Below are 17,670 nucleotides of genomic sequence, written 5' to 3'. Positions count from 1 at the left end.
CGGGGACCTGGGTTCAATTCCTGCCTCGGGCAACTGTCTGTGTGGAGTTTGCACATTCCCCCCTGTGTCTGTGTGGGCACCCTCCGGGTGCTCTGGTTTCCTCCTACAGTCAGGTGAATTGGCCATGCTAAATTGCCTGTTATGTTAGGTGCATTAGTCAGGGGTGAATGTAGGGGAATGGGTCTGGGTGGGTTGCTCTTCAGAGTATCGGTGTGGACTTGTTGGGCTGAAGGGCCTGTTTCCACACTGTAGGGAATCTAATCTAATCTAATACTGTAATGAACACAGAGAATGCTGAGAAACTCAGCAGGTCTGGCAACATCTGTGGAGAGAGAAACTGAGTTAACGTTTCGAGTCAGGTCTGACCTTTCTTCAGGGCTAATACTGTGGCTGCTCTCCTTTTAAAACCCATGACCGCAATGCTGTTACTTTTCCAACTGTCATTCTAATACTTCCTAAACTTGTCTTTCTAATACTGAAAATCTGCCATTAAAAGCTGTTTCTGCAACTGTCCTATTGAAACTTGTCTCTCTAAGACTGTAACTATTCTTATAAATATCTGCTTCTCCAATTCTTTACAGATAGTTCTGCTATAATGCGTGTTTCTAAAACACTGGTTGACTTCAACATGTTTGAAGCATTTAGACCGTTGTTTACAGAACGCGAGCTTTCCTTACCAATATTGGCTATAACGTGATTCCAACTCCATTCGTTAAAATGGCACTGATATTTATAACACTAGGTCGCGGGGGAGCTATAGCATTATATCTTACCCGACTGTATTAATTGCACCAATGAAACATTCTCTTTAATGTTGCAGCTCTCCGACTATCATCCTTCTTTCCCACAGTGCAACTCTCTGTAACTCTCCAATTATCATTCAGAACTCATTCACCGAAGTCTATTGCTACTACTGTAACTCTCACATTGAAATCCATCTCTCAGGTACTGACTCTACCACTGAAAACACTCTAATAATGTAAATTTCCTGTTACACCACATTACTGCAATTCTCCCTTTAAAACCAATCTCTGTAATACAGGAACAATCCTGCTAAACCCCGTTGATGAAGAATGCAACTCTCCCAGTGAAACCCGTCCCTGTAACATTCATTGAGACTGGTCTTTCTAATACTGTTACCAGTGAATCCAAACTCACTAATCTGTAACTGTCTTGTTCAAATGAGTCTCTTTCACACTGTAATAAACAGAAAGACTGGCAGAAGCAAGAATTCTGAAATAAAAACACAAAGAGCTGGAGAAACTCATCAGATTTGGCAGTTTGTCTGGTGAGAGAAGCAGAATTTGCGGTTTTGAGCTGAGTTCTAAGGAAGGGTCTTTGGACTCGAAACGTTAACTCAAATTCTCCACAGCTGCTGCCAAGACCTCCTGAGTTTCCCCCGTTTTGCTTTGCTTTTTTTTCGTTAATACTGTAAACCTCCCAGTGAAACCAGCCTCTCTAATACTGTAAACTCTCCCACTGAAACCAACCTCTCTAATACTGTAACTCTCCCACTGAAACCAACCTCTCTAATACTGTAACTCTCCCACTGAAACCAGCCTCTCTAATACTGTAAACTCTCCCATTGAAACCAACCTCTCTAATACTGTAAACTCTCCCACTGAAACCAGCCTCCCTAATACTGTAACACTCCCACTTAAACCAGCCTAATATTGTAACACTCACACTGAAACCAGCCTCCCTAATACTGTAACTCTCCCACTGAAAACAGCCTCTCCAGTATTGTAAACTCTCCCAATGAACCAACCTCTCCAGTATTGTAAACTCTCCCACTGAAACCAGCCTCTCTAATACTGTAACTCTCCCACTTAAACCAGCCTCTCTAATACTGTAACTCTCCCACTGAAACCAGCCTAATATTGTAACACTCACACTGAAACCAGCCTCCCTAATACTGTAACTCTCCCACTGAAACCAGCCTCTCTAATACTGTAAACTCTCCCAATGTACCAACCTCTCCAGTATTGTAAACTCTCCCACTGAAACCAGCCTAATACTGTAACTCTCCCACTGAAACCAGCCTCTCCAATTCTGTGAACTCTCCTACTGAAACCAGCCTCTCTAATACTGTAAACTCTCACACTCAACCCCACACTGTAAACTCCCCCACTGAAACCAATCTCTCTAAAACTGTAACTCTCCCACTGAAACCAGCCTCTCCAATTCTGTAAATTCTCCCACTGAAAGCAATCTAATACTGTAAACTCTCCAACTGAAACCAGCCTCTCTAATATTGTAAACTCTCTCACTCAACCCCATACTATAACTCACCCACTGAAACCAGACACTCCAATATTGCCACGCTCCCACTGAAACCAACCTCTCTAATACTGTAACTCTCCCACTTAAACCAGCCTCTCAAAAACTGTAACTCTCCCACTGAAGCCAGCCTAATAATGTAATTCTCCCACTGAAACCAGCCTCTCTAATACTGCAACTCACCCACTGAAACCAGCTTCTCTACTACTGTAACTTTCAAATTGATACCGACCTCTATTATTGTAACTCTCCCACTGAAACCAACCTAATACTGTAACTCTCCCACTGAAATCAGCCAAATACTGTAAACTCTCCTAACGAAACCAGCCTCTCTAATACTGCAAACGCGCCCACTGAAACCAGCCTCTCCAATACTGTAACTCTCCCACTGAAACCAGCCTCTCCAATACTGTAACTCTCCCACTGAAACCAGCCTCTCCAATACTGTAACTCTCCCACTGAAACCTGCTTCGCTAATATTGTACACTCTCTCACTGAAACCAGCCTCTCCAATACTGTAACTCTCCCACTGAAACCAGCCTCTCCAATACTGTAACTCTCCCACTGAAACCAGCCTCTCCAATACTGTAAGCTCTCCCACTGAAACCAGCCTCTCCAATACTGTAACTCTCCCACTGAAACCAGCCTCTCCAATACTGTAACTCTCCCACTGAAACCAGCCTCTCCAATACTGTAACTCTCCCACTGAAACCAGCCTCTCCAATACTGTAACTCTCCCACTGAAACCAGCCTCTCCAATACTGTAACTCTCCCACTGAAACCAGCCTCTCCAATACTGTAACTCTCCCACTGAAACCAGCCTCTCCAATACTGTAACTCTCCCACTGAAACCAGCCTCTCCAATACTGTAACTCTCCCACTGAAACCAGCCTCTCCAATACTGTAACTCTCCCACTGAAACCAGCCTCTCCAATACTGTAACTCTCCCACTGAAACCAGCCTCTCCAATACTGTAACTCTCCCACTGAAACCAGCCTCTCCAATACTGTAACTCTCCCACTGAAACCAGCCTCTCTAATACTGTAAACTCTCCAACTGGAACCAGCCTCCCTAATACTGTAACTCTCCCACTGAAACCAGCCTCCCTAATACTGTAACTCTCCCACTGAAACCAGCCTCTCTAATACTGTAAACTCTCCCACTGAAACCAGCATCTCTAATATTGTAAACTCTCCCACTGAAACCAGCCTCCCTAATACTGTAACTCTCCCACTGAAACCAGCCTCCCTAATACTGTAAGCTCTCCCACTGAAACCAGCCTCTCTAATACTGTAAACTCTCCCACTGAAACCAGCATCTCTAATATTGTAAACTCTCTCACTCAACCCCATACTGTAACTCTCCCACTTAAACCAGCCTCCCTAAGACTATAAACTCTCTCACTGAAACCAGCCTCTCCAATACTGTAACTCACCCACTGAAACCAGCCTCTCCAATACTGTACATCTCCCACTGAAACCAGCCAACACTGCAACCTCTCCAACTGTGTAAGCTCTCCCACTGAAACCAGCCTCTCTAATACCGTAACTCTCTCACTGAAAGCAGACTAGTACTGAAAACTCTCCCACTGAAACCAGCCTCTCTAATACTGTAACTCTCCCACTGAAACCAACCTCTCTATTTCTGTAACTCTCCCACTGAATCCAACCTAATACTGTACATCTCCCGCAGAAACCAGCCTCTCTAATACTGTCACTCTCCCACTGAAACCAGCCTCTCCAATACTGTAACTCTCCCACTGAAACCAGCCTCTCCAATATTGTAAACTCTCCCACTGAAATCAGTATCTCCAATACTGTCACTCTCCCACTGAAACCAGCCTCTCTAATACTGTAAACTCTCCCACTCAACCTAATACTGTAAACTCTCCCACTGAAACCAGCCTCAGATACTGTAAACTCTCCCACTCAACCTAATACTGTAAACTCTCCCACTTAAACCAGCCTCACTAAGACTATAACCTCTGTCAGTGAAACCAGCCTCGCTAATACTGTAACTCCCCACCTGAAACCAGCGTCTCCAATACTGTAACTTTCCCACTGAAAGCAGACTAATACTGAAAACTCTCTCACTGAAAACAGCCTCCCTAATACTGTAACTCTCCCACTGAAACCAGTCTCTCTAATACTGAAAACTCTCTCACTGAAACCAGACTCTCTAATACTGTAACTTTCCCACTGAAACCAGCCTCTCTAATACTGTAACCCTACCACTGAAACCAGTCTAACACTGTAAACCCGCCAACCGAAACCAACCTAATACTGCAACTCTCCCACTGAAACCAGCCTCTCTAATACTGTAAATGCTAAACACTGAAACCAACATAATACTGTAAACTCTCCCACTGAAACCAGCCTCTCTAATACTGTAACTCTCCAACTGAAACCAGCTTCTGCAATACTGTAAAGTCTCCCACTGAAACCAGCCAATCCAACACGATAAACTCTCCAACTGAAACCAGCCTAATACTGTAACTCTCCCACTGAAAACAACCTCTCTAATACTGTAACTCTCCCACTGTAACCAGCTTCTGTAATACTGTAACTCTCCCACTGAAACCTGCCTCTCTAATACTGTAAACTCTCCCACTCAACCCTATACTGTAAACTCTACCATTGAAACCAACCTCTCTAATGCTGTAACTCTCCCACTGAAACCAGCCTCTCTAAGACGATAAACTCTCCCACTGAAACCAGCCTCTCCAATACTGTATACACTCCTAGTGAAACCAGCCTCTCTTATACTGCAATCTCTCCCACTCAATCTCATACTGTAAACTCTCCCACTGAAACCAGCCTCTCCAATACTGTAAACTCTCCCACTCAGCCCCATACTGTAAACACTCCCATTGAAACCAACCTCTCTAATGCTATAACTCTTCCACTTAAACCAGTCTTTCTAAGACTATAAACTCTCTCACTAAAACCAGCCTCTCTAATACTTTAACACTCCCACTCAAACCAGCATCTCTAATACTGTAACTCTCCCAATGAAACCAGCCTCTCTAATAGTGTAACTCTCCCACTCAAACCAAAGTCTCTAATTCTCCAACTGAAACCAGCCAACACTGCAACCTCTCTGACTGTGTAAGCTCTCCCACTGAAACCAGCCTCTCTAATACTGTAACTCTCCCACTGAAACCAGCCTATCCAACACTGTAACTCTCCCACTGAAACCAGCCTCTCCAATGCTGTAACTCTCCCACTGAATCCAGCCTCTCTAATACTGCGCGGTGGCTCAGTGGGGCGGCACAGTGGCTCAGTGATCAGCTCTGGTGCCTCACAACACCAGAGACCCGGGTTCAATTCCAGCCTTGGGCGACTGTATGTGTGGAGTTTGCACGTTCTCCCTGTGTCTGCGTGGGTTTCCTCCGGGTGCTCCGGTTTTCTCCCACAGTCCAAAGATGTGCAGGTTAGGTGAATTGCCCATGCTAAATTGCCCATACTGTGAGCTGCATCAGCCATGGGTAAATATGGGGAATGAGGCTGGGTGGGTTGCTCTTCAGAGGGTCGGTGAGGACAGTGTAGGGAATCGAATCTAATCTCCCACTGAAACCAGCCCACCTAATACTGTAACTCTCTCACTGAAACCAGCCTCTCTAATACTGTATCTCTCCCACTGAAACCAATCTCTCTATTACTGTAACTCTCCCACTGAAACCAGCCTCTCCAATACTGTAAAATCTCCCACTGAAACCAGCCTCTCTAATACTGTAAACTCTCCCACTCAAACCCATACTGTAAACTCTCTCATTGAAACCAACCTCTCTAAAGCTGTAACTCTCCCACTGAAACCAGCCTCTCCAATACTGTAAAATCTCCCACTGAAACCAGCCTCTCTAATACTGTAAACTTTCCCACTCAAACCCATACTGTAAACTCTCTCATTGAAACCAACCTCGCTAATACTGTAACTCCCCAACTGAAACCAGCGTCTCTAACAATGTAACTCTCCCACTGAAACCAACCTCTCCAACACTGTAACTCTCCCACTGAAACCAACCTCTCCAATACTGTAACTCTCCCACTAAAACCAGCCTCTTCAATACTGTAGCTCTCGCACTGAAACCAGCCTCTCTAATACTGTAACTCTCCCATTGAAACCAACCTCTCCAATACTGTAACTCTCCCACTGAAAGCAGACTAATACTGAAAACACTCTCACTGAAACCAGACTCTCTAATACTGTAACTTTCCCACTGAAATCAGCCTCTCTAATACTGTAACCCTCCCACTGAAACCAGTCTAACACTGTAAACTCGCCAACTGAAACCAACCTAATACTGCAACTCTCCCACTGAAACCAGCCTCTCTAATACTGTAAATGCTCAACACTGAAACCAACATAATACTGTAAACTCTCCCACTGAAACCAGTCTAACACTGTAAACACTGCAACTGGATCCAGACTAATACTGTAAATCTCCCACTGAAACCAGCCTCTCTAATACTGTAACTCTCCAACTGAAACCAGTTTCTGCAATACTGTAAAGTCTCCCACTGAAACCAGCCAATCCAACACGATAAACTCTCCAACTGAAACCAGCCTAATACTGTAACTCTCCCACTGAAAACAACTTCTCTAATACTGTAACTCTCCCGCTGAAACCAGCTTCTGTAATACTGTAACTCTCCCACTGAAAGTAGCCTCTCTAATACTGTAAACTCTCCCACTCAAACTCATACTGTAAACTCTCCCACTGAAACCTGCCTCTCTAATACTGTAAACTCTCCCACTCAACCCTATACTGTAAACTCTACCATTGAAACCAACCTCTTTAATGCTGTAACTCTCCCACTGAAAACAGCCTCTCTAAGACTATAAACTCTCCCACTGAAACCAGCCTCTCCAATACTGTATACACTCCTAGTGAAACCAGCCTCTCTTATACTGCAATCTCTCCCACTCAATCTCATACTGTAAACTCTCCCACTGAAACCAGCCTCTCCAATATTATAAACTCTCCCACTCAGCCCCAAACTGTAAACTCTCCCATTGAAACCAACCTCTCTAATGCTATAACTCTTCCACTTAAACCAGTCTTTCTAAGACTATAAACTCTCTCACTAAAACCAGCCTCTCTAATACTGTAACACTCCCACTCAAACCAGCATCTCTAATACTGTAACTCTACCACTGAAACCAGCCTCTCTAATAGTGTAACTCTCCCACTCAAACCAGTCTCTAATTTTCCAACTGAAACCAGCCAACACTGCAACCTCTCTGACTGTGTAAGCTCTCCCACTGAAACCAGCCTCTCCAACACTGTAACTCTCCCACTGAAACCAGCCTCTTCAATACTGTAACTCACCCAATGAAACCTGCATCTCTAATACTGAAACTCTCCCACTGAAACCAACCTCTCTATTACTGTATCTCTCCCACTGAAACCAGCCTCTCCAATACTGTAAACTCTCCCACTGAAACCAGCCTCTCCAACACTGTAACTCTCCCACTGAAACCAGCCTCTCTGATACTGTAAACTCTCCCACTCAAACTCATACTGTAAACTCTTCCACTGAAACCAGCCTCTCTAATTCTGTAACTCTCCCACGTAAATCGACCTCTCTAAGCCTAAAAACTCTCTCACTGAAACCAGCCTCTCCAATACTGTAACTCTCCCACTGAAACCAGCCTCCCTAATACTGTAATTCTCCAACTGGAACCAGCCAACACAGCAACCTCTCCGACTGTGTAAGCTCTCCCACTGAAACCAGCCTCTCTAAATTTGGAACTCTCTCACTAAAAGCAGACTAATACTGAAAACTCTCCCACTGAAACCAGTCTCCTTAATACTGTAACTCTCCCACTGAAACCAGTCTAACACTGTGAACTCACCAACTGAAACCAGCCTAATACTGCAACTCTCCCACTGAAACCAGCCTCACAAATACTGTAACTCTCCCACTGAAACCAGCCTCACCAATACTGTAACCATCCCACTGAAACCAGCCTCCCTAATACTGTAACTCTCCCACCGAAACCAGCCAACACTGCAACCTCTCCAACTGTGTAAGCTCTCCCACTGAAACCAGCCTCTCTAATACTGTAACTCTCCCACTGAAAACAGCCTCTCTAATACTGTAACTCTCCTACTGAAACCAGTCTAACAGTGTACACGCGCCAACTGAAACCAGCCTAATACTGTAAACTCTCCCACTGAAAACAGTCTAACACTGTAAGCTCTGCAAATGAAACCAGCCTAAGACTGTAACTCTCCCACCGAAACCAGCCTCCCCAATATTGTAAACCATCCCACTGAAACCAGACTAATACTATAACTCTCCCACTGAATGCAGTCTCTGTAATACTGTAACTCTCACACTCAAACCAGCCTCTCCAATACTGTCAACTCCCCTACTGAAACCAGCCTCTCTAATACTGTAAACTCCCACAGAAACCAGCTTCTCTAATACTGTAACGCTCCCACTGAAACCAACCTAATTCTGTACATCTCCCACTGAAACCAGCCCCTCCAATGCTGTAACTCTCCCACTGAAACCAGCGTCTGTAATAATGTAACTCTCCCACTGAAAACAGCCGCTCCAATACTGTAACTCTCCCACTGAAACCAGCCTCTTCAATACTGTAACTCACCCAATGAAACCTGCCTCTCTAATACAGTAACTCTCCCACTGAAACCAACCTCTCTATTACTGTAACTCTCCCAATGAAACCAATTTAAGCCTGTACATCTCCCAAAGACACCAGACTCTCTAATACTGTAAAATCCCCCACTGAAACCAACCTAATACTGTACATCTCCCACTGAAACCAGCCTCTCCAATACTGTAACTCTCCCACTGAAACCAGCCTCTCCAATACTGTAACTCTCCCACTGAAACCAGCCTCTCTAATGCTGTAAACTCTCCCACTGAAACCAGCCTCCCGAATACTGTAACTCTCCCACTGAAACCAGCCTCTCTAATACTGTAACTCTGCCACTCAAACTAACCTCTCTATTACTGTAACTCTCCCACTGAAACCAACCTAATACTGTACATCTCCCGCAGAAACCAGGCTCTCTAATACTGTAAACTCCCCCACTGAAACCTGCCACTCTAATACTGTAAGTCTCCCACTGAAACCAGCCTCTCCAATACTGTAAACTCTCCCACTCAACCCCATACTGTAAACTCTCCCATTGATACCAACCTCTCAAATGCTGTAAGTCTTGCACTAAACCAGCCTCTGTAAGAACTCTCTCACTGAAACCAGCCTCTCTAATACTGAACTCTCCCACTGAAACCAGCCTCCCTAATACTGTAACTCTCCCACTGAAACCAGCCTCTCCAATACTGTAACACTCTCACTGAAACCAGCCTCTCTAATACTGTAACTCTCCCACTGAAACCAGCCTCTCTGATACTGCAAACTCTCCCACTCAACCCCATACTGTAAACTCTCCCATTGATACCAACCTCTCAAATGCTGTAAGTCTTGCACTAAACCAGCCTCTATAAGAACTCTCTCACTGAAACCAGCCTCCCTAACACTGTAACTCTCCCACTGAAACCAGCACCTTCAATACTGTAACTCACCCAATGAAACCCTCTTCCCCAATACTGTAACTCTCCCACTGAAACCAGCCTCTTCAATACTGTAACTCACCCACTGAAACCTGCCTCTCTAATACTGCAGCTCTCCTACTGAAACCAGCCTCTCTAATACTGTAAACGCTTAACACTGAAACCAACATAATACTGTAAACTGTCCCACTGAAACCAGCCTATCCAACACTGTAACTCTCCCACTGAAACCAGCCTCCCTAAGCCTGGAACTCTCCCACTGAAACTAGCTGATCCAATACTGTAAACTCTCCAACTGAAACCAGCCTGTCTAATATTGTAACTCTCCCACTGAAACGAGCCTAATACAGTAACCTCTCCCACTGAAACCAACCTAATACTGTACATCTCCCACTGAAACCAGCCTCTCCAATACTGTAAACTCTCCCACTGAAAACAGCCTCTCCAATACTGTAAACTCTCCCACTGAAAACAGCCTCTCTAATACTGTAAACTCCCCCACTGAAACCTGCCTCTCCAATACTATAACTCTCCCACTGAAAACAGCCTCTCCAATACTGTAACTCTCCCACTGAAACCAGCCTCTCTAATACTGTAAACTCTCCCACTGAAACCAGCCTCTCCAATACTGTAAACTCTCTCACTGAAACCAGCCTCTCTAATACTGTAAACTCTCCCATTCAACCTCATACTGTAAACTCTCCCACTGAAACCAGCCTCTCCAATACTGTAACTCTCCCACCAAAACCAGCCTCTCTAATACTGTAACTCTCCCACTGAAACCAGCCTCATACTGTAAACTCTCCCACTAAGACTGTAAACTCTCCCACTGAAGTTGTAAAGTCTCCCAATGTAGCTGATAGTTTCTGCCCTCAGATCGAGACCGAAGTCTATCTCTACAGTTCTCTTTTTGCAGCTAATGCTGTGTGTGAGCTGTACATAATCCCCAGCTGTTCCAATGGTAAATCTCACTCTATCTCTATCTCACTAAGTTTGCTATTCGGGGCAATTATTCCCAGCATTTCCTTCTTCCTTCAATCCAGAAAAAAAGTCCTTTCTGCGATCGATTTCGATTTATTAAACTTCCAACTTGAAATGTTTACTTTCTGATCCTGAATTCATGGTTTTTAACTTGAACGAAAAGTGTGTTCTGCCTGGAACCTATTCATTGATACTTGAGGCATTGTGAGAATGCCGACTTTGCAGGTTTCAGTTTGTCTGAGCTGCTGTCCGAAGGGATAAATAAAGAAGGGTCAGTCACTGTGGGGGAATCATCATTGGTTTACAACGAATGTGGAGAGAAAAGCGACGAGGGGAGAGATTATAGTGAGTGAAAATTGACAGAGAGAAAGACTTGTGAACAAACAGAGAGGCAAAATGATTCCTGGATCAGAAAATCGTCTGAAATGAAAGATAGAAACGAGGCGAACTAAGTAAATAAATTGTCTCAACCAAGCGGATTCAGAGTGTACCAGGTGAGAAAGTTGTGGGAGCTGCGTGAAGATGACAAGCTGGAAGTTCAGACCAAATCCCTCGGCATCTGCGATATGTGAAATACCCGGAATTGACAGTTTTTTAAAGGAAAGAAAACTTCTGTTTTCAATTTGTCTGGAGCTTGCAATTTGCTGTCGCTTTGGGCAGGGGCTGAGCTACAGAGAAAAGTATCACATTCCGACGTGAACAAAGTGTCCACAAGGTTAGCCACCAGGCTGAAAGAGAATGGAAAGTTAAATCTAGTCTGAATCAGTGACAGCGCAGAGATTCCAGGCAGACAGCACAGTGTGTGAAATGCTGCAGAGATACATATTGTGTACGGTACACAAGGGACAGAGGGAGAGAGAGAGATGGACAAAAAGGGCGCAGGGACAGCTCCCTACCGTCACTCCGGCTTGGGGCAGGTCGACCATTTCCAGGGCTCCTGCAGATTCATTCGAGACAGTCCTGGTGCAGTTTCCAGCTTCCTGACATTGTTCCAGTCTCCGGACGCCGAGGCCATTCATCCTTCACCACTTACCCTGTCTCACCAGCTTGGACAGTGCTCGAGAAAGCTGGCGACTGCAAGTAAAAGGGTGTTGCGGCGTTGGCAAACTGGTCCCTGGCTATTTTGAACAAAATTGTGGGAGGGAAAGAAGAGTCACATTGACTCAAATCTGAGAGGGGGGGGGGTGGTGTAGCTCTTTAGAGAGCTACAAGAAAAACAATATTTGGATGCACGTGGATGGTAATGTGCAGGTCTCCCGACGTCAATGCAAGACAGGAAATATAGATGGTTAAGAGTCAAAAAGTAGTGGAGGATAGTTACTGTTCAGAATGGCAGGTAGAAAATAACCTTCTACAGATTTATATTTGAATCATTGCTCCTATTCATCATAATAACATTGACTTGGATGTGTTTCACTCTCCCTTTCCCAGCTCTATTTTATCAAAATAATTACACGACCACTGTTCTGCTGAATTTCACAAAGTGGTCTCTTCACCCTTCCTGATATTGTCAGGGGGAACCTGTGCAGCTGGGGACAACCTTCCCGGCCCATGGCACAGTTTTGCAGATGATACTGAATGAAAGATGCTGGGGAGGAGACTTTAGGGGGACACTGATGGGCAGGTGGAATGGGCATGCACGGCACCCATGAAATTGAACACAGGTATGTGCGAAGGGAGACGCTTTGGTGAAAAAGCATGAAATGAGGCAATAAAAATTGATTTATGTAATTGTAAAGGAATTTGGGAACAGCAAGATCTGTATGTGGAAGAAACATAGCAAGATTTACAGCAAGATTTCTTCTCTAAGGTGAAAAGAAGCATAAATGACTTGAGGAAAAAGTTTTTTTCGGACAGTGAGTGGTCTGTTATGCACTCCCTGACAGAGGCTGGAGGCAGGTTCAACTGAGGCTTTCAAAGGGGAATTAGATACCTGAAAAAGAAGAATGTGCAGGTTGTGGGGATAAGACAGGATAATGGCACAAATGAAACGTTCATTCAAAGAGCCAGGCCAAATAGCCTATTTCTGTATTGTAACAACTGTGTGATTCAGGAGAATATTCTACAGCAAAGTGTACTGGTAGCTTTTTGAGCTCTTGCTTTCTAGTCCTGTGCGTGATTCTGTCTCAAGTACATCCAAATCCTTTTTAAACACCATGCACTTAGAATCATAGAATCCTTACAGAGTGGAAGCAGGCCACTTGGCCCAGTGAGTCCACTCTAACCCTCCAAAGAGCATCCCACCCGGACCTCCCTCTCCAGACCTGTAACTCTGCATTTCCTATGGCTAATCCACCTAGCCTGCACATCCATGGACACTATGGGCAATTTAGCATGTCCAAACCACCTAACCTACACATTTTTGGACTGTGGGAGAAAACTGGAGCACAAGAGGAAACCCACGCAGTTGCAGGGAGAATGTGCAAACTCCACACAGAGTCACCTGAGGGTGGAGTCAAACCTAGATCCCTGGCACTGTGAGGCAACAGTGCTAACCACTGAGCCACTGTGCCACACTTCTGTTTCCATTTTCTCTTCAACCACTCAGCCAATAAAAGAAAGCATCTCATATGCTTTCTTGATCACCTTAACTGCTTGTCGTGCTGCCTTCAGAAATCTGTACATGCAAACTCCAAGATTCCCTACTTTCTCAATTTCTTTGTATCCTACTATTTATTGTATATTTCTTTGTCTTGTTGGCCTTTGCAAGTACATGACCTCACACTCCTCTCAGATGAATTCCATTGAACACTTGTTTCCCCATCTTCTCAGTGTGTTGATATCCTCTTGCCATCTACAGTAATTTTTCTCACTTGCAGCTGCAAGGCAATTCTTCACATTGTCTACAAAATTCTTATCATGTCTCCTGTATGTAAATCTAAACAATTACTATATATTATAAAGAACGAGTCCTGTGGAATCCCAACGGAAATGGCCTTCCAGTCTAAAAACATGCATTAACCATTAAACTTCCAGCTACTGTGTCAATTTACGATCTTTTTGCCGGTGTCACTTGGACTCCGTGCACTGTTAGTTTTTTTTTGGACCTTGTCAAAATCCTTTCTAAACTCAATGTTGATTGCATCATGCCTCAGTGGAACTGATTGGCTAGTCCTACCAATGAACAAGGACAAGTCTGATGGGCCAAATGGTCTCCTTCTGGGAATTATCAGTTGTGAACCAATGATTCTTTCATTTCTACACATCAGCAAACATGTTTAATGGGCTGACAATCTTGTTTTAACTCAGCATTAAAAGCTATAAAAGCAGATTAGACCAAGCTTGCCATTAATTTGATTTAATTACAGAATAGTTAGTTTTGTTATGTGAATAATGCATTAATTTCTTATGCATTTTTCCATGCATATATTTTGATCGTTTACAGAATCATAGGTTCACAGAATTGTTACAGCCCAGTAGGAGGCCATTCGGCCCATTGTGTCTGCACTGGCTATCTCAAAGAGCAACTACCATTCTCCCACATTCTCCTAGAAACCCTGTACTTCTTGGATTCCTTTTTGAAAAACTCACTTGAATCTGCTTCACTACACTCTCAGGAGCACTGCAAACCTTAATCACGCACTGTATTTTCCTTGTATCACTACTCCTTTTCTTATTAATTACTTTTAACCTGTGCCCCGTCATTGTTGATACTTTCACAAGTGGAAACCATTTCTCCCTATTTATATTGCCCTTGTCTCTCATGAGTTTGAAGACTTCAAACAGATCTCCTCTCAGTAATTTCTTTCAAAGGAAAAGATTCTCAACTTCTCCAATCCCTCATCTCTGGAACCATTCTCATCAATTGCCCTTGTTTCAGGGCCTTTTTAAACACACTTGCACCAATCATTGATTTATCAAATACTCAGTGTACAGGCAGTCCCTGGGTTGAGGGTGGGTTTTGTTCTGGAGTCTACTTGCAAGTTGGTTTATACACAAGTCAAAACACAGTGCAGGACAATGTAAAACAGTCAGTTGTAAGTACAGGAAATGTTTTTATGTTGGTTCTTTAAAATTACACTTCTGAATGGGATTGCATTCATAAGTACAAGCATTCATAAATCAGATGTTTGTAAACTGGAATAGAAGAGAATTATGTTTATTGGGGACCTTCTCTACTTGTTTCCATGTGTTGAGGACTCTTTGTATCATCCTCACTACTTGACTTGCCACCTGTTTTTGTGTCATCTGTAAACTTGGCCATAGTACATTCACTTTCCTCATCTAGTTGTATGGAGTACTGCATTTAATTTTGAATGTCAGGAAGGATATACTTGCCTTCAAGTAGGTCCAGCACAGATAAACCAGAATTAGACTGAGAGTTCTTGAGTTAAATTGCAAGGCTAAATTGCATGGGTTAAGCTCGTATATAGGAGATTGAGGAGTGATCGGATTAGGAAATGTAAAACTTTATTTTAGAAAAAGAGGGTAAACACATGAAACTATTTTGGTTGTGGTGGAAATCAAGAACAAGGGGCCATCATCTTAAATTAAAGCTGGACTGCTCGACAGCAAACTTAGGAAACGCATCTTCACACATCTTGAATTTCTTCCCAAAAAAGTTGTGGATATTGAGAGAACTGGGGTTTTCAAGACTCAGGTTGATAGACGTTCATTATGTCAGGCCACCTAAGGATACTGAAGAAAAGCAGCAACGTGAAGTTGAAGTGGATCAGTTTTAATTGAGTTGAATGGCAGAACAGACTGCAGAAGCTGAATGACCTATTCCTGCTCCTACGTTGCTGCATCTTTCAGTTCCTTAAGGTTCTATAAATGGTCGTCTGAAAAACAGCAACTCCCTCAGTACTGAGATGTCACACCAGATTATGTGGCAAAATTTCTGGAGGGGAGCTTCAACTCAAGACTTCTGACTCAGAGATGAAAGTCAGCCATAGCAGCCAGGCAATAATAAACTCTATTTTTGGGTGTTAACTTCGTGAGCAAATAAAAATATTCTGAACATGCACATTGACAACATTTTAGCAATATTTGAAATACCTAATACATATCTCTCATATGAACAATACAGTCATATTACACCAGTACCTATCATGGAGAAAGGTACTGGATTCCATTCTTAAGTGGGCAATAGCAGGATATTGAGAAAATCAGATAGTGCCAACATGGATTTGTGAAAAGAAAGTTGGTTTTGAACCAATCTATTTCAATTTATTTTCATGAAATAACATGCACAGTGAATGGGGGAGCCAGTAAATGTGATGTGCTTAAGATTTATGTAAGCGGTTCATTAGATGCCACATCAAAAATGATTGCACAAGATAAGAGCATTTAATATAGTGATTGACATATTGGCATGGAGAGAGGATTGCTTGGCTAATAGAAGGCAAAAAATAGAGATAAATAGGTTATTTTTAAGTTGGTTGTTACAACTAGTGGAATGCCACAGGGATCAGTGCTGGATTATCAATTATTTACAATCCAAATCAATTGTCTAGATAAGGGGACCAACTGTATTGCAGTTAAATTTACCAATATCACAAATATGTGTATGAAAGGAGTTGTCAAGGAGAGGGTCTGCATATGGATATGGACAGGTTATGTGAGTGTGTGAGATTTAGTATGAGTAAATGTGAACCTTTCAATTTTGGCACAAAGAGTAGAAAAGCAGTATACTATTTAAATGGAGAGAGATTACAGAACTCAGTGGGAAAGAGGGATCTGGGCTCTGGTACATTGTAATGATTGAAAAAAAGGACCAGGTGAATCCCATTGACTATGAGATCCTTGTTTGGGGCTGTCAGGGATCCCAGGCTGACAGATATAAAAAAGAGATTCAGACAGTTTCCTGTTTTGAGAGACTGGCTCTAAGCTGGCTAGTCAGAGCCCATGTGTTGTGCACGTGTAAATAAAAGGTGACTTGGTGATGGGATACCAGCCTGTGTGCAGTTATTTCATACATGAATGGCATAAAATTAGTATGCTGGTGCAGCAAGTCATTAGGAAGGTGAATGTAATGTTGGTGTTTATTGTAAGGGGAATGGAATATAAAAATAGAGAAATTCTATCGCAGCTACACAGGCTGATGAGACAACAGCTGGACTACAGATGTGTACACCATATCTTGACAATGTATAGTTTTAGTTTTCTTTTTTGAAAAAAAAGCCGTTGATAGAAGATTAACTTGACTTGTTGCTGGGAAGAATGGCTTATCTTATGAAGAAAAGATGCACAAGTTAAACATTTATCTGTTGGAGTTTAGAAGAATGAGAGGTGACCTTATTGAAACATATAAGATCCTGAGGGGATTTGAGAGTGAATACCAGGAGGATGTTTCCTCTTGTAGGGAGACTAAAACCAGGGAAATCATTGAAGGTAAGGATGTCTTTTTTTTCATTAAAGTTAAGATTTATTTAAGGCAGACAGAAGGAATATTTTGTTTCTCTCAGAATGTCACCAGAGTGTAGAATTCCCTTGCTGAGAATGTACTGGAGTTGGGTATTTAAATTTTATCAAGGCTGCATGAGATGGATCTTTGACAGACAAGGAAGTCAGGAGTTACAGGAGGTAGACTGTAGTATGGCATTGAGATCCCCAAACAGACCAGCCAGGTTATTTTGAATGGTGAGGCAGGCTCAGAGGAATGAATGATGCAAAAACAGAGAATGTTGTAGAAACTCAGCAGGTTTGGCAGCATCAATGAAGAGAGAAACAGAACTAACACTTTGAGTCCAATGAATGTTTATTCAGAATTAGACAGTCTCAGAACGTTAACTCTGTTTCTCTCTCTCTCCAAACATGCTGAGATTATCCAGCACTTTTTATTTTTATTTCAGATTTCCAGCATCCACAATACTTTGATTTTATTTGGATGGATGGCATACTCCTGCTCATAAGTCCC

The 17,670-nt window shown here is 43.1% G+C and overlaps 1 protein-coding gene across 6 annotated transcripts in view; it reads right to left on the bottom strand.

Annotated features, from left to right (window-relative positions):
• The window catches only part of opn4a (opsin 4a (melanopsin)), a 119,836-nt gene that overhangs the window by 68,309 nt on the left and 33,857 nt on the right, over window positions 1-17,670 (bottom strand). For 3 of the 6 annotated variants that reach the window (XM_072583048.1, XM_072583050.1, XM_072583051.1), the window contains exon 1: window positions 11,708-11,923. The exons of the other annotated variants lie outside the window; for them this stretch is intronic. In XM_072583048.1, the coding sequence (XP_072439149.1) occupies window positions 11,708-11,830 (123 nt within the window). In that variant the 5' untranslated portion in view covers window positions 11,831-11,923. Of the gene's footprint in view, window positions 1-11,707; window positions 11,924-17,670 lie in introns of those variants that run through there. 6 annotated transcript variants of the gene reach the window in all.

The sequence above is a fragment of the Chiloscyllium punctatum genome, chromosome 13, assembly GCF_047496795.1.
Source record: "Chiloscyllium punctatum isolate Juve2018m chromosome 13, sChiPun1.3, whole genome shotgun sequence".
Lineage (NCBI taxonomy): Eukaryota > Metazoa > Chordata > Chondrichthyes > Orectolobiformes > Hemiscylliidae > Chiloscyllium > Chiloscyllium punctatum.
The sequence above is the reverse complement of the archived record's forward strand: the minus strand, read 5'-3'. Positions and strand labels throughout refer to the sequence as shown.